Below are 23,922 nucleotides of genomic sequence, written 5' to 3' on the forward strand. Positions count from 1 at the left end.
TGAAGCTCAACATCAAAAAAACTAAGATCAACGGCATCCGGCCCTATCACTCCTTGGCATATAGAAGGGGAAGTCGTGGAAGTAGTGACAGACTTCACGTTCCTGGGATCCCAGATCACCGCAGACTGTGACAGCAGCCATGAAATTCAAAGACGCCTGCTCCTTGGGAGGAAAGCGATGGTGAACCTCAACAGCATGATAAAAAGTAGAGACATCACCCTGCCAACAAAAGTCTGCATGGTCAAAGCAATGGCATTCCCAGTAGTCATGCATGGCTGCGAGAGTTGGACTATAAGGAAGGCCGAGCGCCGAAGAATAGATTCTTTTGAACTATGGTGCTGGAGAAGACTCTTGAGAGTCCCTTGGACTGCAAGAAGATCAAATCAGTCAATCCTAAAAGAAATCAACCCTGACTGTTCCCTGGAAGGCCAGATAATGAAACTGAAGCTCAAATACTTTGGCCACCAAATGAGAAGGGAGCACTCACTGGAGAAGACCCTGATGCTGGGAAAGATTGAAGGTCAAAGAAGACGGGGACGGCAAAGGATGAGATGGTTAGACAGTGTCATCGATGCAATGAACATGAAATTGAGCAAACTTCAGAGGATGGCGGAAGACAGGAGGGCCTGGCGTGATCTGGTCCATGGGGTCGTGAAGAGTCAGACTCGACTGTGCGACTGAACAAAAAGGGTTGCTTGATGTAGAAGAAGGCTTAATTTCAATTCTTAAAAAGTCCTGTAGTCACAACTTGTTGCAACGGCTGAGGCTTCAGGGCTGTAATGCAGGGATCCTCAACATGGCACCCATGGGTGCCATGGTGCACACAACACCTTTTATGTTGCCCCCAGTCAGCGTTATCTGTAGTTTAGTAAAACTGCTCGGTATCTTTAAGACTTGTGCACCTGGGAATTGGAGTTCACAGTTAGGGGTCCCAGAAGCTTCACTCTGACTGGCTCATCAAGAGTAATTTCCTGAGCTCAGAGGCGCAAAGATAGGAGTTGTATTGTTCTTTTCCGTTTTCTTTGTTCATCAACCCTTACGGCAAGGAGAGGGGAAGCCCATCTCTTTCTCACTGCGGCTATTGAACTAACCTAGATCACAAGATGTAACTTTCCACCCAGCTATCTGAAGGATTGTGAGTAAATGATCTTCTGAATGTGTGTGAAGTTTAATAAAGATGATTTAAGCTTTCTTCAGTGGTCGTGTGTTGGCTCACACCTAGAAAGCGCTGGCTTAGCCACAGCTCACGCTGGACAGGACACCTTTTCCTTGTAGTTCAAGGTGGCATATTTTAGTACTGTGTGTATTTTTGGACCCTCAAGACCTTGTTAATAAATCCTGTCTCCGAGTTCTGAGTTGAGAGCTCTGAAACTCTGCTAATTCATCTCCTCCTCTTCCTTATCAGCATACATTCCAAAATGAGACTACACTAAAAAACTGACCAACAAAAGCTTTTAGCCAAGAGGCAAGGCCCAAAATAGTTTTAAAAAAACACAACACCTGAAAAACAGGTTATAGAAACAACCACAAAAGAATATGTGGTGTCACACAGATTGTCATTCTGGAGCAGACAGGCCTAAAACAGAGAGGAAGAGTCTAGAAGTCTCAACTCCAAAAATAGTAGCAAAAATGGTTATACCTGCAACCTAAACACTGGACTTACCTTGTGATCTGACAGTACATGATCAGACACCACAAGTAGACATTTTGTAGTTCAATTACATTTTTCTGTTTTTTTAAATAACACTCAGCCTGAAGAAGCATTCTAGTGAACTTGAAAGTTTATACACTGTTCTGTGTCATGTAGTTGGTTCTAATAAAAGGCATTATGGAGATCCTGTTCTGACGTTTTTGGAACATGCGGCAACTCGGGTCTGAAACTGCTGAACTACTGACCTTCCACAGCCTGCAGTTCAGCATCAGTGGGCTGAGAAGGCATAACTCTGTCTAGGATTGCACTTGAGATGAGTGGAATGGTATTAAATTCTCAGATTCTAGGATACTACAGTGACTTATCTGTTAGCAAAAGAAAATTCATCACACTTTTTACTTGTATATAATTTATTACCTATACAACATTCTTGTTGTAAACCTCATCCAGTTATGGAGTCACTTTGTGGATGTTAAAGCGTGATATTCTTCACCTCCATAGCATCACTGGCTCACTCACAAAGCTACCCATGGACAGATGTTGTGTACCATTAAGCTCGGCAGTGGCACCCTTGAGTTCATCAGGGACACATGCTTTCACTCCAGACTTCTCAGCATTGCATTGTCCAGTGAGCTGACAGTGGAGTCCACAATGGCCACCCATCTTCCACTTCAGCAGCAATTCTTCCTCCACCCCTTTTTACATCCCTTTCTCTTCTCACCATCTATAGTGTCATTTTTTCTTCTGAGGAGGGCGATAGCTCGAAGTTCGGTGCTCCTTCTGATCAAACTCATCATGGCCTTCCCTGAAAGGCAAACAGGAAGTGGAGACCCTTCTTTAGTGAAAGGAGACCAGGGCAGTCAGAACAGCCCACAACAGCTGCAGGGGTACTCACTCAGCCAAAGCCCAAAAAGCATGTTGCAAAGGAACTATAAGCTCTTAGTCCACCTGAAACACAAGGTCTCACAAACCTTGAATAATTAAAGAAGTTTTACTCTGATGGGTGCAGCTGACAAACAGGAGGGGCTTCAGCTCTTTTGTGTCCAGCTCTGAGAAAATGTAGCACTGGTCAGGATGCCATCACAGCTGGATTGTGCAGCTGCAGGAAGGAGTGGCATCATCAAAGGTACAATCTCCTCCTAAGCAAGCCCCAAGGAAATGTACAGAAACTGCATATATGTACCCCATGGCTTCTACCCATATCAATAGGGTGCGCACAGGAGAACTTCCCATTGAATTACATCCAATATTGTTTCTTCTTTACAGGTGGGGCTCTAATCTTTTTGTCATTCCAATGCTGCATCAAAGCTGCTTCCACAAAGGCTCCCCCCCCCGGACAGCAGGAAGCCCCTGCAGTAAAGGGGAGCATACAGACAACTCATCTGACTCCTGTTTCCTTCCCCCTTCACCCCAAAGAAAACATCAACTTTATTTTCTCTGAAGTAAAACAGAAACAGCTGGGTGGCTGCAGGTGGCGCTCAACCCTGTAGCCATGACAGGAGAGGTGGTAGAGCTAAGATCACCGTCAAAATGGCAGAAATAAGCACCACATTTATCCTCCCTTACAGACCTTCAAAGGGCTTTTTTCTCCCACAAAGCTGTACACAGCCTCTAAATGGCTGAAAACAGGAAGAAAACTTAGTGTTTAGTTATGCTATTGTGAAGGTGGAATGAATGCTATAGCAACACAGCATAGTGGGAGAAAAGAAAATAAGAGCCCTTTAAAGGGTGGGAAAGGGGTGTTGTAGGTTTGGTGTAGTGGTTAAGTGTGCGGACTCTAATCTGGGAGAACTGGGTTTGATTCCCCACTCCTCCACTTGCACCTGCTGATGTGACCTTGGGTCAGTCACAAGCTCTGGCACAGCTGTCCTTGAAAAAGAGCAGTTTGTGTCAGAGTTCTCTCAGCCCCACCCACCCCACAGGGTGTCTATTTTGGGGAGGGGAAGGGAAAGGAGTTTGTAAGCCGCTCTGAGATACCTTTGGGTAGTGAAGGGCGGGGTATAAATCCAATCTCTTCTTCTTCTTCTAGGCTGTAGAGGGACCCTGCACAATGTGCAGGTGTGACAGGGTGGAGGGGTGGCTGCAGAGTAAGTGGCATGGGAATGGGGTGTGTGGCTGCCTTTCCCACCTATTCCTGTGCCACTTGCTACTGCTGTGGTAAGGGCATGTTTCCATGCTGCTGTCTGGAAGTAGCTCCACTACTATATATACACATCATTAGGTCCATTTCTGAGAAATCAGATTCTTTAAGATTTTTTTAAAAAGAAGTGAGAGATATAAATTCATACCCAAAGCAAATCATGCTTGTTGCAGTCATGTTATACAAATGATGCTAGACACGTTCCTCAGTGGCATCCTTACCAATCATGACTACTTCCAACTCTTCTTCCTACAACTTCAGCAGAAGCTCACCGTAAATTTACAGCAAGTAAAGCTGGGTTTTATTGCACTTACCGGAAGCATCGCTGGCAATAGAGGTCATCATCGCAGCCATGGCAGCGCAGGGTGGCATCTGCATTGCAGATGCAGCACCAGGGTAACTCTTCTTCATCACTGTCTACTGCTTTAGCAGGCAAGATGGGGGCTTTAGTAGATGTTGAAGCTTGTGCCTAATGGTAGGGGAGACAGATACAAGAAGATCATGCACAAAGAGGAGCACCTTCCTGCCTCAAAGAGAAGCTGTGTGAAACAAGCATGGCTATGAACCTATCTGATCACCATGGTGATTGGAGGCCCTGCTTCAGATAACTCTGCCACCCGAGGTTGGATGGATGGCAACCTGAGAATGGGCCTTGTCAGCTGTGACACTGAAATTATGGTGTTTCCTCCCCAGGGAGATGTATTATCTCCCCTCTATTACTCTCTTCTCCCAGTGGGTGAAGACTTCTCCATTTTCTTTGGCCTTCCCTAAGCAAGCCTATGGAACTCTCATCCTTTATGTGTTCTTGTGTATGTGTCTATGCGTTGTGTTTTGTTGAACTGCTTTTATTGTTTATATCAGGGTCCCTATGGTGCCACACATAAAAGCATTAAAACATCTGAACAATTAACAACAATATTTTAAATTATAAAATAATTCAATAAAAACACATAAACAGGGCCAGGAAAGAGGGCTAGTAATCATTATTGGGGGCATGCTGGCCAAAGACATGGATAGAAGGACAGACAAATCTCCCAGGGGAGGGAGCTCCAAAGCTTTGGTACCATGACTGAAGCCCCTTGTGCAAGCACATCTTACTGCAGATTTTCAGAGCAGTAAGCCTTTAATCTTGACTTCGTATTCTGTACCCCTCCTTTATGCGCCATTCTTTTTCCTCCGGTGTATTTATTCTGCAGCTACAATTTTAAAAACCACACTTTTCTAAATCAGGGTGGAATGTCAATTGTGAGGTCTGGGGAGTGGCGTCCAAAGTGTTGGGGTTTTTTAAATTATACAATTGCCCTATCACAGCTGCATAGTAGCATCCAGCAAGTGTCTTCCTGGTTAGGGTTTTGCACATACATTTTAGCGATAGTTCGTTGAATGAAAGGGAACAGAAAGGGACACAGGCAAAGGGGGGAAACTGATGTTGAAACTGACCAGACCTTTTTTTTGGAAACTGACAAGCAGTTGCCAAGTGGGTGAAGTCACTGGGTGAAGTTGCTGCTCGGCCTTCAATTGTGCGTCCTGAGGCTTTGCAAAAGCCATTTAAAGGCAACACATTTCATTTAAATGGCTTTTGTTAATAGCTCAAAGATGGAAATCGAAAAAATCTCCTTCTCTGAACTAATGGTTTATGAAAGTGTGGGACTTAGCAGTCTCAGATAAATTAGCACTTCAGATGTTGTCATTTCACAGAACTCAAAACCCTTCTAAATTTTTTAGAGAAATTGGTTTCCTTTCTTTGAATATATTAATACATCTCCGAATAAGACTTGGTCTATACTAAAGAAATATATGGACTTTGTGTTCTACTGATTGTCTAATCATTACGCATTTCTATTTGTTGGTAAAAGCTATTATGTATAATCTACCTATTTGATCGTTCATTGTAATTGTACTTCAATTTATTACCACTGTTTTCTTTGTAGACGTTATTGTAGTTGTAATTGTTATTTAAAAAATAAAAGACTTCTTTTTAAAAAATGGCTTTTGCAAGCCCTGCCAACACGGACCCTACAAACCTCTTGGGAGGGTTGTGGGAGGTCCATGTCGGCGGGAGGGCACGGACCATGGACCATGAACTGGGCCCCAGTTCATGGAAAACTTATGTCCAGTCCATGCCCATCTCTAGTCACTCACAGTCCAGTTATCTTATAACTCCCACACCAAGTTCTGTATTTTTACATACTTGGACAACTTTTATACAAACACTACATAGTTACTCCTTTCACATTCTTATCAGGTTATTTTGCAAAATTTTGGGATATGCATTTTTATCTGCTACTGGGGCAGGAAGCCATGGGGTGGTAAGAGGACAGATACTGACGTGACAGATACTTGGAATTCATTGGAAGCCAAAAGAGAGGGAGAAGGCACTATTTAGGGTATAAAAATTCTGTCCTCTGAAGACAAACATGTAGCGCACATTAAAGTTTACAAATCTGGTATAACATAGTAATTAAAAATGTCAACCAGGAATTCCTTGGTTCAATTATCAATTCAGCTATGAACTAACTAGGTATCCACTCTTTTCCCCTCACAGTTATGCCTTGAATACCTTACTGGGCTGCTGTGAGAGTTATACACATGGGGAGTATTTTTCTACAAGCCTGGAATGCCCCAGGTTTGCAGCAAAATTTGAAATGTAAAAAGTCTAAAAATAAAAGGTTTGAAATTCCTAAAACAATAGAAGCAGTGTGTGCTTCTTTAAATGCCAGTGACCTCTTGGTGACCGTTCTGGGAGTTGCTAGACAACCCTAATTAACTCTGCTGATGCTTCCAAGGGACAAGTTATAAAAGGTTGAAGGAGTGGAAGGCAATCCTCCATGAACGGCAAGTTTCTGTGGGTGGAGGTAAGACAAACAGATGGCAATATTGTAGTTGTCTTTTTTTTTTTTTTTTGCACCAGTACAGCTAACAGCAGCTTCACAGGAACTATTCTGATCAGGAAAACAGCAGAAGGCAAGGTGTAATCTCTCTCTCAATCCCACACTCCCCTCCACATCAGACATCTCCTGTTCGATATGTAGTTTGGCCCTCAGCCGAACAGTTAGATCAACAGATTTGTTTTTGAACTCGCTGCAGTTTGGAATGCAGGGGCAACAGATACGATGGAATAATGCAAGGGTCCCCAGTCTTGTTCAGCCTGCAGGTAATTTTGCAATTTTGAGAATGAGGAGGGGGCACCAACACATAATAGCTGCCATGGGGTGAGAGGGACAATCACAAAGTGTTAAGAGGCTGCAAGCCAACCATCCCTGTACAATGCAGGCAGCCATTTCTGAACTTCTGGGTTCTTCAGAAGCACCTCCTGCTTCAGTGAAGTGGACAAAATCCAAGACTGGGTTTTCACTTTTGGGGAGAGGTACTTTATTGAAGAAGCAAATGGCCACCAGGAACCTTACTGGCAGGCGCTATGGTACTCATGGGTGCAGCACTGAAGATCACTGGGATAGTGCTTAGAGAGTCAGTCTGGTGTAGTGGTTAAGTGTGTGGAGTCTAATCTGGGAGAACCGGGTTTGATTCCCCACTCCTCCACTTGCACCTGCTGATGTGACCTTGGGTCAGTCACAAGCTCTGGCACAGCTGTCCTTGAAAAAGAGCAGTTTGTGTCAGAGTTCTCTCAGCCCCACCCACCTCACAGGGTGTCTGTTGTGGGGAGGGGAAGGGAAAGGAGTTTGTAAGCCGCTCTGAGACTCCTTCGGGTAGTGAAGGGCGGGGTATAAATCCAATCTCTTCTTCTTCTAATCTGGGAGAACCGGGTTTGATTCCCCACTCCTCCACATGCAGCTGCTGGTGTGACCTCCGGTCAGTTACAAGTTGTTTCAGAGCTATTCTCTCAAGGGCAGTTCTCGAGAGAGCTCTGTCAGCCCCACTTATCTCACAGGGTGTCTGTTGTGAGGAGGGGAAGGGAAAGGAGATTGTGAGCTGCTCTGAAACTCCTTCAGGGGGTGAAGGACGGGGTATAAATCCCTTTCCCCCTTCTTCTTCATGTACTTAGCTAATCTCAAAGTAACATACAGATGTAAGGGAAGCACACAGAGGATTTGACTAGCTGCTCACCTGCTTGGGTTTCTTGATTGTTTTCTGCTGTGCAGTTTCTGGCTGGGTGGATCGATCTGGGGTAATATTGAAACCACTTGCTTCATCCAGAGCTGCCTCCTCAGTAAGCTGATGGTAAATAAGAAAGAGCTTTGGAAACAGAAGACTTTTTCTTCATATAAAAGTCCCTCTTCAAAAATCACTTTCTTCTACTCCCTTAATCTTTTGTTTAATAAACAGACTTGCAACTAGCTAAACTTTTAGCTGGCAAGAATTCATGTTTTTCATATATTCCCAAAAGTCACCAAAGATAATGTAAACACTTGCAGTGGAGGTTATTTGATGCTTCTATTCGTTTCAAGATAGATAAGGCCATTGATAGATAATGAAGCCATCAGTCTTAATCAGGCCAGGCTGGTTGTGCAAAGCATACATTGCCTTTACCATTCAATGTTTTGAGTCAGACACCTAAATGTTCTAGTATGAGAGAAGTGATTAGCAGCAAGAATCATTTATTGTTGGGGGACTTAGTTTGATATCTATATGTGAAGCTTTAAAAAAACTTGTATTCTCAGGAAATCCAATTCTACACATTTCTACACATTTTGCTTATGTTTTCCAAATTTACTGACAATATTTCTTCTAAATATCTGCCATGCTGGCTGATCAGCACTTCCTGTCCCATATGACATAATCATCACTACTTCTTCTAGTACCAAATGTCAAATGGTCCTGACCCTAACAGTGGCACCACCCATAGACAAGGTAAAGGTTCCTGCGTACTTGGGCTGGTGGTGTACATTTCCTAGGTATACAGAACAGTATTACTTTTCCAATGAAAATCTCCCCACCCCACATAACCTTCAACCTGATTAAGACCCAGCATACACATTGCCTTCCATGAAAAATGGAGCTTTGGGGCAGCTGGGCTAAAGAAACAAAAGGAAAGGTAGGATGGGAAATTGGCCTGGTCAAGCCTCAAAAGCTCGTAGTAGCCTGGACGGCACAAAGCACACATCCCCCTCAGGCTCCTCTTGGACGGAGGAGGGGAAAGCCGAATGTAAAGGTTTTAATAAAAACTGTAAGAAGTTTCCACCCTCCAGAGAGCAACTTCCTGCTCATCTGGCTCCAACCTCCATTTGCAAAAGAAAAATACAGTGTCATGCTATATTGCTGAGAGTGGTCATCTGTAGTCCCAAAGATCAGCCACCTGTTGTTATTATAATGTAGCATGAGGGGGAATGGACTATTATCTGTTTATTCTCCTTAACTCCCTGTTCCTTGTGGAGGCTCCATCTGGCCATCATCTATGACTGGTATCGTAGGTAGTATGTACTAAGTGTTATGTATCAGCTACAACCAATAATTGTCAAGTTGAGTCGACAGGGAGCCCTGAACCTTAGATGCAGAAAAGAGCAAGAGTCCAGTAGCACCTGAAGAAGTAAGTAGTGACTCACAAAAGCTCATACCCTGCCACAGGTGCTACTGGACTGGTGCTACTGGACTCTTATTCTTTTCTGCTGCTACAGACAGGCTAACATGGCTATCCATCTTGATCTGAACCTTAGATGTGAGAAACATCTACCAGAAATTCAGCCTGTGCATCTTCACCAAATTCAAGCCAAAGGAGGTAATTACAAGTAAACCAGCCAGACCTGCAAAACTAAACAAGTATAGCCCCCCCCCCCCCCAACAGCAACAGGTCAAAATAATATTTCTTCAGACCCTAAAAAAGTTCTGCTCCAAGATTGCTCTATGGTGGGGCTGTGAGAGGACTGCAGGCTTATACTGGCTTTACCTCTGCCTCACCTTTATCTGTCTCCTTCCCAAATTTGCTAGGTTCTGACAAGGCCATGACTGCAAGATTATACTCTAAGGCAAGTGTCCTCAACCTTGTTAAGATGGTGGGCACTTCTGGAATTCACAAAATGGCAGTCATGGAAGGCTGGACCCATCATAAAATGGCTGTCATAGGGGGCAATTACAATTTTTGGGGAAATTTCATGCCATCATAATGGATACTCCCTCCAGGCCCAGTGATTATGCTTTCTGGGGTCCTCCTTCTCCCCTGAGGTAGAAGAAAGGCAGGACTGGCTCTTTGCTTTGGGGAAGAAGCAAGTGGGCACCAGGAAACACATTGAGGGACATCACAGTGCTCGCAGGTACCACATTTGGGATCACAGCTCTAAGGTCATGAGACAGAAAAAAAGAGAAATAGGAGGGGGGAAATAAGATTAACAAACACTTTGGTGTTCAATTCAGGAAGCAAGATAATCAACAGATGGCAGGAAAAGAAGATGAAAAATTAAAAATCAAGGTGCTAATGCAAGGGAGAGGAGTTTAGCTTGGGTTTTTTTTAAAAAGGATGAACACAGGACATGTTGCCAGGTAAATGTCTGAAGGGAGGAACTTCCATGCCTCTCCTACCTGCTAGAGCCTTTTCTGATCACAGGAAATTTTAATCCTAGGATTGAGGGACTTAGGTGTACTAATAGCAACATCAGTCTGGTTTATTTTCCCCTCCTTGTGTCAGTAGAGCTCCACTCCCAGAAGAGAAAGAAAGGAGCAATTTCACCCCCTCCCCGTTACATGTGTCCAACCAGTGCTACTATTAGTACACACAAGTCCTTCAATCCTAGGAACAGTCTTTCCTGGGATCAGAAATTGCTCCAGGATGGAGGGTAGGGTAGGGTGGGGAACATCCTCTGATTCTTGGCCCACAGATTACTAGAGAATACAAGAAGGAACATAAGGAGAAGCTGAACGAAGATGAACAAGGGCCATGAAGATGTCTGAAACTGAGAAGTAGCAGCTTAAATTGCATGATAAATGACAAGTGCCAAACATGTTGGGAATGGTGAACAGGATCAGGCAAGCAGAAGAATTAAGGACAGAGAGGAATTTGGGCGACCACTGAGCAGTATTACAAAAAGTGCCAATGAACACTACAGCATCGACAGTCTTTTAAGAGTTTTCTCCTTCCTTCTGTCAAGCAAAAATAAATTTTAAAAACCTACAGGACATATGAATCAGTCTGGGGAAATCTTTGAGAGTATGCTCCACGGACAGAGTTATCATAAGGCTAACCTGGACAGGATTAAACCCTTGCTTTCTGGTTATAACCAACTGCATTAGAGAGGAATCAACAGCAACAATACCACAAAAGTAATGCCTGGCAACTACTTTAGACCTGTTTCAAAACTCTTTGAATGGCCTCCTCCTCTTCCATTTCTTCATCGCTGTTGGGGAGTTTGTAGTCATCCAGAGTAACTGTAAAAGAAAGATTGTGAAATTGACAATTCAATGGGAAAAAAGTATGTATATGTATATAATCAGCCTCTCGTCATTTCATGTTTTCAGAGACACTGTGTGTGCCTCCACTTAAGCACTCTATCTACAGGGGGCTGAGCAGTGTTTATACCAGATCGTCTTTTTCTAGTCCTTGCTGATGTGTCAAGCATTTGACTGAGGACAGCAACGGGACAGCGTGAAATCTGGCACTCTCATTACCCTCCCACCCTCTGCAACCCCTCCCCCAAGGTGGCCTCTGGGAAAAAAATTATTTCACTATCTTGGGAAGTGCATTGTTTTAGTTGTTGATATGTTATAGGTATTTTAAATTGGACTTTTAACTTGTACTATTTATTGCCTCTGTTTTGTTGTAAGCCGCCCTGAGCCCTGCTTGTAGGGAAGGGTGGCCAAGAAATCTAAATAAATAAATAGAATCTGACTTTCCCACTGTCGGTGTAGGCAAGGCCTGCTGTTGGCACCAGAGTTGCCAATTTTTCAAGAGGTTACTACAGGTGTGCCTTTAACTTGCAGCCTGACACACTAACATTTAGTGGCTGACAAATGTTTTATCTCCATACTGTGAAAAACTTAAACAAAACACATGCGTTTTCTTGAAGGGATGTTCTAAATATTTTAGAGAAAAAGAGTATCTGGGGCAGAAAGAAGAGGATTGAAAAATAACAGAAGACAAAAGCATGTCTTGAATTTGTCTTGAGGCTAGAAAAAAAGAATAGTATCTTCATGGCTTCGTTTGTGAAAATAATAAGAGTTCTTGTTACCAATGTGCCTTGAGCAATCCACTCATTTTTATTATTTGCTTCTAAATAACCACAATCCTGGGAACAGGAAACAGTATGTTCTGGTTTTGCATCTTGGACTAATTCCCATTAGTCATTAAATAAAGATTAACTTCTTCCAAAGAAATAAGCCTCTGTTCCTCAGAACAGTCTTGTGTACCTTGCTCAGGGTCTTGGCCTTTGAGCATGGCCAATCGCTTGGCCACTTCTAGAATCTTCTCCTCCCTGGTGTTCTCCTCCCTCAGCTCCACAGCAGCCTCCGTCAGAAGTCTATTCTTCTCCTCTTCCAAATGTTTGGGATCCAGATCAGCAATGCTGGTGATTTCATCAGTTCGATTTAAGTCATTCAAAGTCTGTGTGTTGATTTCTGGAGAGCAAAGATTTAGGGTGAGTTCACACATGCACGATAAAGACACATCACAGATACAATGTAAATATCCCCTAAAATTTCAGTGCAAGTAGTCTTACACATTCACCTGCTAGTCCATCAAGGATGAGACAGATCTACCAGAATGTGTATCAGCACTAGGGATGTTGCAAATTTTGTGTAGAACATGTTTAACAGTCCAACGTCTATCTTCAAATGACATGATGTGAGCCAATCACTTGGTCTGATCAGCTAACAGTGAACAACTCAAATGCCTGCCAAACAGGGATGCACTATTTTGTTTTTTCTCCAAAACTGCATTTGTGCAAAGTGTTACCAATCCAAGCAGACTGGCAGTTGTTAACTAAAGACTACTTAGACAAACTGATTTATATAACCTAGGGCTGCATCCACTCTAAGCCACAGTTTTCCCTGTGTTTTTTACCTGGCATGCCACTGGAAGGATTTTGGAGGTTTTTTGAATCAGTCATTATTCTTGTGCTTCAGATCTTGGAAGCTAAGCAGGGTTGGACCTGGTTAGTATTTGGATGGGAAACCACCAAGACATAGCAGGGTTATTACATAGAAGAAGGCAATGGCAAAACTACCTCTAAACATCTCTTGCCTTGAAAACCCCACAGGGTCACCATAAATTGGCTGCAACTTGATGGCAAAAAAAATTACTATTGTATTCTACTGATATAGTGTTCTAACAATGTATTGTCATGATTGCTGAAGTTCAAGTTTCCCTTTTTTAAAAAAGAAAAGTCCCTAACCCCTTCCACTGCAGAGTTATAAGGAGAAATGTGATACCTGCACCTCTCCCCTTATAACTGCAATGGAAAGAGCTAGAGACTTTGTAAAAAAATTATCATGGCGATACACTGTTTGAATGCTAGATAACAATAGCAATTATTGATTTTCTTTTTTAAAAAATCTCCAAAAGCCTTCCAATGGCATGGCAGAGCAAATGGTGGCCATGGCCGTAGGAACAGTCAGTTACACTATACTAACACTGTCTGAAACAGCCTGTCAGACAGCCATGAATGTGCTCATCAACAGTTGGACCAATCATCGAATAAATCCATTCCTCATTTGGGACTAGAGAACAGGATCTGAGCTTAACTGGTGGGCATTCAAGCACTGTTGATCAGTATACAAAAGACGTTAACACAGAATTAAGGAAAGTGCTTCTGAGTTGATCTTACTACAAAGGGAATTAAGGAAGAAAGTACAGGGCACAATACTGGCTACAATGTTATGATGGCACTCTGAGACACGTGCAGCCAGCTTTTCTAATTTCCACAGCAAACTTTTTTTTTACTTGCCCTGGCTATGGAAGCAGCAACCACTTTGCTGTGGTTCCAGTCTTGCTTGCAACAAGTCAAATTTGCCTCACTGTGAAACTTCTTTGCATTTCCTCAAGCTGACTTCCTTAAGCTTCCCAAACCCTTGGTGGTCACACAACCGCTTCTCCATGGTCTCTCCACCCCAGTGCAGGATTGACTCACATAAGGAAACAATAAGAGGCACAAGGACTCCTTCATGCACGGCTAGGTTAAATCCTGACAAGAGTTCTGCAACTATATTTAAAATGTTTCTTTAGGAAAAAAATATAAGGGATAAGGTTATAAATGTACAAGTGTCACTTTGTCGCAAACAATAAAAATAAACAGCCCCTCCCCACCAAAGCATGAATGGATGAATTATCGGAATGCACATCTGTGATACAAATTGTGAAGTCAAGGTCACACCACAAGTGAAGAAATCACTATGACTGCTCTTTAAATATTATATCTGCCTTGTCTTTAGGATTTTCTGAAACTTTGCTACAACATTTTTTGGGTTGGTGTGATAAAAAGGAAGTTCTCTTCTGAAAATTTTGTGGAAGTTCCAGCTTTGTAGAAGTCATTACAGGATGAAACTGAGGCAGAATGAAAACAGAACAAGAACCTTGAGGTAGGACACCCGAGCTCTGATCTATAGTAACTTCCTCAGCCATCTGATTCAGCAAGTCATCTGACTGCTCAGCTTGTGTCCTGGTATTGGAAAGCTGGTAAACCTAGCAAGAGAGTGAGATATACAGAGTTAGACGAGCAATACAAGGCATTCAGTGGGTCACAGTTAAGAGTTAAGGCCACATTTAATAGACAGTGAACAACACCAAGCATTTTGAAGAGTTAAAAAAATGAGCTCTAAACTGGTGCCGCACCCCCATAATAGATTCAGAGATACAGTATTATCTAGTTTGGTTTTTAGAGAGGCCTCAAACTGGCTTACAGAGTAAGACAATAATTCTCTACAACATCCTGTGGGCAATGTTCCCTCTAAGCTGTGGAGTCTTATGAGCAAAAACTCTACTTTGTGAGCTACTGGCAATAAAGTTGTGAGTGAGCAATTTGGCTGCTGCATAAGTTAGTTTGCTCTGGAGCCATCCTTCCCGAGCTAAGACAAAAATGTGTGAGCTGGAGGCTAAAAAACCATGAGCTAGCTCACACTAACTCAGCTTAGAGGGAACATTGCCTGTGGGTGCCTAATCTTTAGGGGGAGGTGGGAGGGGGAAGAAGGTCTAAACTGAGAGTCCATGGCAGAATACAGAGATACCACAACATCTTTAAATCTTGGGTTATTGTCTTACCCTCAGTAAGGTCTTTATTCAAAGCACAAAACAAGATACAAGTTTTACTAATAGCTTTCCTCGAGTCTCAAAGGTGTTTTTTTGCTCTAGAAACAAAGTAGGCGTTGCTTTCATCAAACTAAGGAATCCACACCATGACATATATTCTGCAGCAGAAGAAGTCACCCAGAAACCTATGAAGGTATTTCTAAGGAAGAGAAGTTTGAAAGGATGGGATTGGATCTAATGGAAAGCCTGCAAAGGAAGATGGGCAGAACGGATCTTTCTCCGCTTTCTGATAATTGGGAGAGCCTTGCAAACAAAACCTACTATGGTACATGGCACCGAAGTAACAAATGGAAATCTGATAAAATAGCCTCTTTCCACTTCTTCTGCTGAGGCCAACAGAAGCAGGAGATGATTTTTCCTGTTTCTACCTTATCGCTGCAGCACCCTATACCATGATGTGCCTAGTTTGCGAGCTTCTCCCGATCCTCAGAGAGGGTTTTCAAGACAACAGTGAGCTGCCAGGGGAAGGCACGGAAAGATCCTTCTCTGCCTTCCACTCTGCCAGGAAGATGCTTCTGCAAGCTGCGACACAAGATCCAATAGAATTGACAGCTATTCCCTAGTCTTTTGTTGCCACTAGGAAACAGTATCTGGTAATTATTTACAAAAGGAGAGGGGGATCTTACTGGCCTGGGAGCTGGGGAGGGACGTGGTCTGTCCTGCAAGGCTGCCAGACGGTCTTCCATCTCTTGGGTGGACGGAATGGGTTTTGTAGGGTCATCTTTCAATGCTGCCAGCCTGGACTCTATTTCAGACTGCGATGGAACGGACTCTGCATTGAAGAGCAAATGGGTTTATTAACAATGAAGAAAATGAGTTTTGTATCTTTATTTGCTTTCATTCTTACATGATGGAATAGAGCTCAAGGATACTGAAGACCATATGGCATACTGGCACAGGACATTGCTCTCCCTGACCACGTCTGTATGTTTTCCATACTCTCAAATCTGAATTCTGCTGTCTGGATAATGCCAGAGAATTGGACAACAGTTTGCAAGACAAAGAGTTATTCAGAATGCTTAAGCTCCCTCTGCTGATTGCCAAAAAGCTTGCAAACACCCTTCCCATCCAGAGTCAGATATTTCATCAGACTCTGCCCACACAACGAGCAAGCCAGCCTCTGCAACCTGAAGGCTAAGAACAAGAGGAAAGGAAAGGAATGCTTCCCATAATCCTTCAAAATACACTTCTGCTAGTTTTCCAAATGCAAGCTGGTAAATACCCAAGCCTGAATCAGGGCAGGGATCCCTAATCTTTCTGAGCCTGTGGGCACCCTTGGAATTCTGATTCAGGTTGGTGGGCACAACCACAAAATAGCTGCCACGGGAGGTAAGGCCAACCACAAAATGGCTGTCGCAGGGCATAGCCACATACAAGTGAAGAGGGAAAGAAGGGTAATTTTAAAAATACATGCAAAAAGAGGAATGAGGGAGAATAAAAACAACACAGTGACAGTGGGTTAATGGTCCTTCAGCACCTTCAAACAAGTGGATCAAGTTGAGCCTCCTGCAGCAGCAAAGGAAGCAACAGAAGAAGGCCTAAGGCCCAGGGGGACCTCCAGGTGAAGGGTCTGACAAAGCAGGTGCTGGGAGAGACCTTGTTCCGCATGAGCACCTGCTGGAATCCTGTCCTATAATTTGCTTGTGCACCTGAGATTTACTTATTGAACAAAGAAATAAAGTGGAGTCCAAAACCCTAGTCACATTCTGTGTTCTCGTGCTTTTTCAAGAATGTACATGGGGGCTGACCACTACTACTGACTTTTCTCCTTCTCTTGCAGGTATAGAAGCAAGGTTGGGAATTCATCAAACAGCCCACTTTCATATTTTGAACTCTGTTCAATATAACATCTGGCAGGAAGGAAGTATAACTAGACTCACTGGATTTTGATTCCTTCTTGAGCCTCTCCAGTCTCTCTGCTATAGCTCGATCCTCTTTGGATAGCCCTCGATACCTGGAGTCCATTTGACTTTGGGATTTCACCAAGCCCTTCTGAGGACCCTGCGGCTGGTTCTGCTTGGCCTCAAGGGCAGCGACACGCCTGCAAGAAGAACAACCAGCATAAGCCTTCTGTTCTTCCATCACATTTTTATCCCATCCTTACTCCAAGAAGCTCGGAGTGGTATGCGTGCATCTATCCTTCCTCATTTTGTCCTCACAATAAAGCCTGTCAGAAAGGTTAGGCTGAGAAAGTGTGATTGTCCCAAAGTCACCTAGTGAGTTTCATGGCCAAGTAGGCATTTAAATTTCCATCTTCGTAGGCCTAGACTAACCACTAAACCACAGTGGTATGTGTTAGAGCAGGAGATCGGAAGCCCATCAATCTTCTAAAACCTGATAACTTGATGACTGCACCATCAAATTAGGGCTTATAGGAATGAGTTAACCATCGCAGATCGATCACCAGAGCAGACTGTTTGTATCACCACACGTCATGGCCATCTTTTCTAAATCAGTTCAACCATACAGCTGGAATCATGTTGAGTAATCAAGTAATGGACATGGAAACTGAGCCTAAGAGACATGCACTTTAAGCATGGAAAACATTCCTTGAGCTTCAAGATGTTTTGGGGTCAGGAAACATGGCTAATCCATTATGAAATGAGAACTGCTATTTCAGAAGCAAAACTACTGTAGATCAGACTCGGAAAGCTACCTGAACCTTTTCCTTGTACAGTATGTTAGGAATTCTGCCACTAATATACAGTTTTATAGACAGTGGGTTAATGGTCAGAACTATTGGTTTCAGTCTGAATCTAAACAGACACAGAACATTAAAGTATGTACAGAAATACACACACATATACAGGATATGGAATTAAGCCAACTAGGTTGTTATTGGACTCACTTTTTATAGTTCTCTGGTGGGGACCATTTAGCTGCATTGGACTGAGGTGGTCCACTAAAAAACAAATGAGAAAGGTCACAAGGGCAGAATATGGAATGCTTTATTTACAGTGGCAGGAAATACCTTGTCTTTGCTTTCAGTCTTATGAGAAGCCTGACACAAGTCTAGTCCTCACAAACTATAGATCACATGGTAAACCGTTTCTTAACTGTGTCCTTCAGACTATAGGTAATAGGACTACATGACTGAATTCTCCATCATATAAAACGAACAAACAAACCCACCCCTTCCTCCTCACAGAAAGCTGTCCAGGGCTGCTTTTACATGGAGCTCTTTCCCCATTTCAGCCACCCAACTTGTGCATTGTTTTTTCCTGTTTCCACATGACATTGTCCTGCATTCATGCCCCAACTGTGGGCAGCCCTTTTCTTTCTCTAAAAGGAATGCTTTATTAAAACCTAGGGGGAAAAAAGCTTTTCCCTGCATCACATGGCTGGGGCATTCTTTCCGTTGTGTCCAGAATGGGAAGCACATTTTTGGTTTCAGTTAAAGGGATCGTCTCCTTGCCCTTTCCTCCACCTGACAATTGGGATTTTTTTACTTTTAAAAATCTCTCTCAGTTTCACTGACAAGTCACAACTGCAGGGGAAGAGACGGCTATACTTAGGCTTTTCTAAATATGCTGGTTTTAAAAAATGTTTAATGCAGAACAGCACAATTGCACTATGTTATATTGTGTAGATCTGAGCACTAAGAACAAAGAGGGATAGGGGACTGGAAAGAAAAGATTCACAAATGGAACATATTCCTTCAGTTTCAATACAAAAAAACATTTCCCATCCTCCACCTATCTCTCCTTATATATAATTGAATAGTGGGTGCCAAAGTTCTAATTCTAAAATGCACTCCCTTAGTGTATGGCTGATGGCACTGCACCTCAGCATATATCGCCACCAATCAGAAGGCAAAGCCCGGGTCCCGCCCACACCACAACTGCTGCGACAACCTGGTCTTTTGCATATGGAAGCTGATTGGACTTCAGTCCATTCCACACCTCAAACTCCCCCCCCCGCAAGGCAGTTGGAATTTTCAGTTGCATAACATACCTCATAGGGGAGAGGAGAATGGGTAACAATGGTTACCACTCTCCAGGTGAGGGCTACAGATAACTCAAACATACAAATGCTCTTCAGGTAGCAGAGATCAGTCCCTCTGGAGAAAACAGTGGACTCTGTCATTAAACCCTGCTGAGGTCGCCACAGGAAACTGACACTGTTTGCCCAAAGCCAGAGCACTCTCCCAGAGCCTCTTTCTAGATCCCGTTGTATTTATTTCCGCAACGGGCATTATTTCTAGTCCATTATATTTCTACAGTTTTGTCTCTGTAATATTGTAGTAGTGCTGCTATTCAACTGCAGCAATTCAAAATCACAATTTTACATATGTTTCCCAGTGCCAGTAATTAACTCAGAAAGGTGTGGGGGGAAATCACCCAGAGCCTCCTACCCAGCACTGAAATGCAGCCCTGAACCTGGGAGAGGGTAACTTATTCATTAAGGGGCAGGGGGTTCACCCCATGAGTTTCCCAGGGCTGTAATTTCCCCTGAAAAGGGAGGTGGAAATCACCCACCATCTCCTGCCTGGTGCTGAAATGTAGCAAACTAAGAAGAAGTGCATTTATTGTGGGGAGGTGGTGGTTGTGCTAGAATATATTGGTGAAAAGTGCTGTTGGGTTTTCAAGGCAAGACACATTCAGAGGTTGCATCACAATCCTGGTATTCCTTGGTCTCCCATCCAAATAACTAGCGAGGGCTGACCCTGCTTAGATTGCGAGACGGGACGAGATTGGGCTAGCCTGGGCTATCCAGGTCAGGGCTACAAAAGGCAGGCAAATACAAGAGTAGGGAAGCTTTAAGTTTTGTGTTGTTCCTGAACAGCACTATCTAATTATGCAAAAGCTTATTTTTAAAGGCTAGTGGTATTGCTCAATTCCTATTCAGCACTACACATGCACCCAAAAATTTTGAAAAAGGGGGTGGGCAGGGATTCCTGACAGAGAAGAGGCAGCAATGGAGGGAGAGGATGATGGTACTGCCTGGCGTGGAAGGGAAAACACCGTGAATGGATTAACGCTGGGCTATATGGAATCTCCACTGCAAGTGCGAACTGCACTGAGAACATGATGAGGACAATAAAACTCCCTTTTGTGGAAGCATCCCAGAAGAAGGGTTCTAGCCTCGGCTTCTTCCCAACATGCCAGCTTTCTAGAGGTAGGAAATTTTTCTTGGTATTGTGAAGCACTCAGCCATGCGAACCCCCACTTTACAGTCTGAAGATATACTGTCCAGAAACAAGTTTACCTCCTCCTCCTCCGTTTGTAAGAACTAGATCTTAGCATTACATTACAAGAAGCATCACGTTTCCAGAGCCCTTTCCTGCACTCAACCAGGGGATGCAGCCAGTAGACTGAGGATTCTTACACTGCCATACCAAGCAAAGTTACACCATTCTAAATACAATGAAGTCAGTGGGATTCAAAATGTATAACTCTGCTTAGGATGCCACTGAGATTCTCTGAATTCAAGGATGCCAGGAAACCTTGATTAGGAAATGCATTATTGCAGTTTCAGAATAATTGCATGTCACAATAAAGATATTAGAAGATACTACAAAGTGGGTATATAAAATGACCAGAACATTCTGAATTACTTATCTATGAAGCCTAGATAATATAAATGACTGATATGAGTTTTATTATGACTATACCCATGAAGAAGAAGAGGAAGAGATTGGATTTATACCCTGCCCTTCACTACCCAAGGGAGTCTCAGAGCGGCTTACAAACTCCTTTCCCTTCCCCTCCCCACAACAGACACCCTGTGAGGTAGGTGGGGCTGAGAGAGCTCTTGACAGAAACTGCTCTTTTTCAAGAACAGCTCTTATCAGAACTACGGCTTGCCCAAGTTCATCCAGCCAGGTGCAAGTGGAGGAGTGGGGAATCAAACCCGGTTCTCCCAGATTAGAGTCCGCGCACTTTAACCACTACACCAAACTTGATTGCCAGGCAATTATTAGAATCTGTATGCAAACTATTGAAGTGCTTCACTAAAATGGGTGGAAAACTGGGAGCAAGGAGGCCTCTGTGAATGATCAAGTAGGGGGCTGGCAGTTGGAAGAGAGGCTGAGGAAAGGGAAGGTTCCCTCTTACCTACCTTCTCTGCTTTCGAGGCCTGTACCCTGCTGCTTGTCCTCCAGACAAGTTTGGAAAACTGGGCCAGCCTCATCTCTTAGGATTAAATTATAACCACTGTCCACAGTGCCTTCTGCTATTTATATTGCTCTTTCAGTTTGCAAAGTGCTTAGCCATCTACACTGTGTTCATCCTAATGGCTCTACTCAGTAGCTAGTTACATTGTTTTCATGATGCAAAAAAGAGGAATGGATGTTGACTTGTTCAAGGCTACATAAATCACCCTTAGCAGAGACAATATGTGAACAATTTGGGACTCCCAGGTTCATGTTTCTGTCAACCAGATCACAGTCACTTTAAGAACTACAATTAAATTAGAAGTCTAATATAGCCACTTTTAAGTGCTAAGAATGTTGGCCACATTTATACTTGAGCCTCAGAAGACTAGATCGTAGGTTCCGGCTGTGTGACACCTAGTTTAAGTTACTACATCTGAGAGTCTTTCCAGACAACAGCAGCATTGTCCAGAAAATACACAGATGCAGAAGGTACAGGGGAAGATGGCCATACTAAAGACAGAGCAAAAAAACAAAAGAGCAACCCTGTATCAGAATTCCAAAGATGCCCACAAGCTCAAAAAGTTTGGGGACCCCTGGGGGAGTATATTTTGTTAGATGTCCTTTTGATAAGCTGTATGTTGACAAGACCTTGAGAAAATTAAAATATGTACTGCAGAACCCAAAAGTAATATTCATCTTTAAAAAGAACAAGTGCCCCTTTGGTTCAGCACCTTCTAGAGCACAGCTGTGGTCCAATGGACTTTACATTGTGGGCTATTTTCATATCAGAATGCCTAAAGGATAAAATGTTATTGAAAAAATTAGGCAAAATAGATTTTGAGATGGTCCTTCATGGGAATAAAAGCCTTCAGTTGCTATCTCTCATATGATATAAAAACTGAGCCAGACCATCAGGCTTTTCTCTCTGAAGCTCTGCTGCTGTGGGAACTGCTTTGATTATACAATTTTGCAGCTTAGCTGTATATTTTTCTTAATTTTAGAGTGATCTCTATAGTTTTTATTTCAAGAGCTATGTTTCCACCCGTGCATACTCTGTGTAATATCCTTTTATTGCACCTGTAGAATACCTGAAACATGTTCGTGGATTTGTAGTTCTGGATATATATTTATGTAATTTTCACATTCTCGGTGATTATTGCCTTTTTTAACCTAAGTTTCTTAATTCTGCTTTTTAACAATAACTTTTTTTAATTACATTTTTACAGACACCCTGAAGAAGCCTATGTAAAACACACAGGGGCATTACAACAGAGTAAAGTATTCCCCTTCCCATTACACCATTGTTCTTTTGTTTGTTTGCAGTTGCAGAAGGAACAAGTGTCTTTTTATCCAGCTAGCACCAAGTGACAATTCACATAAGCCAGTTCCTGTACCTTAACAGAGGAAATGGAGGGAAAAAACCTTGTACAGACACACCAGTCAGCACCACAGCTGTGTTCTCACCTGGTTAATTCCTTATGGCATTGCTTGCACACCTTCTGTTGAGTGTTTCCACAACGGGGAACATTTGCACTGAATCCAAGGCAGCCAGAACAGAACGCTCGGCCACAGTTCTTGCATCCATACTGAGAGAGGCGGAAAAGGGGGAAACAAAGGAAGCAAGCCTCCTTAGAAGCTGGCTGTACTAACACTGAAATATCTCTGTTGTCAATTTTGCGCACGAATCACAACAAAAATGCTTCCATACCAACATGTGCTAAACATACATTGCAAAGGAGTAGTCATGTTAGAGTTTGCTGCAGCCACAATTAAACAGAGATCTGGTTACACCTAAGAGGCTAACCACAGCCCATTTCATCTGTTGTGCAGGCTCTAGTACCCAAAAGTCTGTTAGACTAAATGATGGTTTAAGACACCATAAGCACACATTGAATATATATATAGGTTTTCATATATATAGAAGCAATCCTGCCAACCTAGCAGTTCGAAAGCAAGAAATTGCAAGTAGATCAATAGGTACCACTTTTGTGGGAAGGTAACAGCGTTCCGTGCGCCTTGGTGTTTAGTCATGCCGGCCACATGACCACGGAAATGTCTTCGGACAGCGCTGGCTCTTCGGCTTTGAAACGGAGATGAGCACCGCAACCCTAGAGTTGGATTCGACTGGCTTTCGAGCAAGGGAACCTTTACCTTTACTATATATAAGCAAATTAAATATTTGCCAAGATAAATAACCCAAGGAGAGAAGATTTTTTAAAATATTATTATTACACTAGCTTTTGTTATTGAAATCTGTAAATAGAAAAATCAGTCTTAATTTTGGGCCACTGACACACATAATTTAACAGTAAACCTAAATTTGCCAACAGATTCAACAGGGAGCTGCTGCTAATCCCAACTTTTCAGTGACTTGTAATCCCAAACATGTTTTCTTTATTTGCACATTACATTTTGGGTATATACTATAAAATTATTAAGGGCAAGACTCAGTTAAAGTTAAGCACTTTAAATCTCATTGATTTAAAAGGTAGCTTAAAGCATGTATTTAAATATATCCATTGACTACGGTGGGATCCTAAAGTTCCTTAATTTTGGCCCTAGGAGTAAAAATGTGTCAATCACCCATCAATTTAGATCTCTCATACTGCTGACCCTCATGAAAAACATTACCTTTCCTCCACCCCTTCATGGATGAGTAAAGTGGATTTTACATTTCCTTTAAAATGATGCAAAAGAACATCTTAAAAACCTATCATATTTGAAAGCTCTGTTCCAAGTAATTCTTCATTTAGCAATGTATAAATTAATTTCTTGCATCAATAATATACAGTGAAGAAGCATTCAAGTGCTCCCAAACACATTTTTTAATGTACAAAAAACCCCAGTCT

At 42.8% G+C, this 23,922-nt stretch overlaps 1 protein-coding gene across 2 annotated transcripts in view; it reads right to left on the bottom strand.

Annotated features, from left to right (window-relative positions):
* Positions 1–2,124: 2,124 nt before the first annotated feature.
* Positions 2,125–23,922, bottom strand: part of ZFYVE19 (zinc finger, FYVE domain containing 19) — a 26,986-nt gene continuing 5,188 nt past the window's right edge. For both annotated transcript variants that reach the window (XM_015415337.1, XM_015415336.1), the window contains 10 exons: positions 22,538–22,659; positions 17,825–17,878; positions 16,857–17,017; positions 15,603–15,748; positions 14,244–14,352; positions 12,084–12,290; positions 11,026–11,105; positions 7,857–7,964; positions 4,106–4,260; positions 2,125–2,456 (listed from right to left, as the gene is read on the bottom strand). In XM_015415337.1, the coding sequence (XP_015270823.1) occupies positions 2,384–2,456; positions 4,106–4,260; positions 7,857–7,964; positions 11,026–11,105; positions 12,084–12,290; positions 14,244–14,352; positions 15,603–15,748; positions 16,857–17,017; positions 17,825–17,878; positions 22,538–22,659 (1,215 nt within the window). In that variant the 3' untranslated portion in view covers positions 2,125–2,383. The remainder of the gene's footprint in view (positions 2,457–4,105; positions 4,261–7,856; positions 7,965–11,025; positions 11,106–12,083; positions 12,291–14,243; positions 14,353–15,602; positions 15,749–16,856; positions 17,018–17,824; positions 17,879–22,537; positions 22,660–23,922) is intronic.

This window comes from Gekko japonicus, unplaced genomic scaffold (genome assembly GCF_001447785.1).
Source record: "Gekko japonicus isolate JY-2015 unplaced genomic scaffold, Gekko_japonicus_V1.1 scaffold631, whole genome shotgun sequence".
In the NCBI taxonomy this organism is placed as follows: domain Eukaryota; kingdom Metazoa; phylum Chordata; class Lepidosauria; order Squamata; family Gekkonidae; genus Gekko; species Gekko japonicus.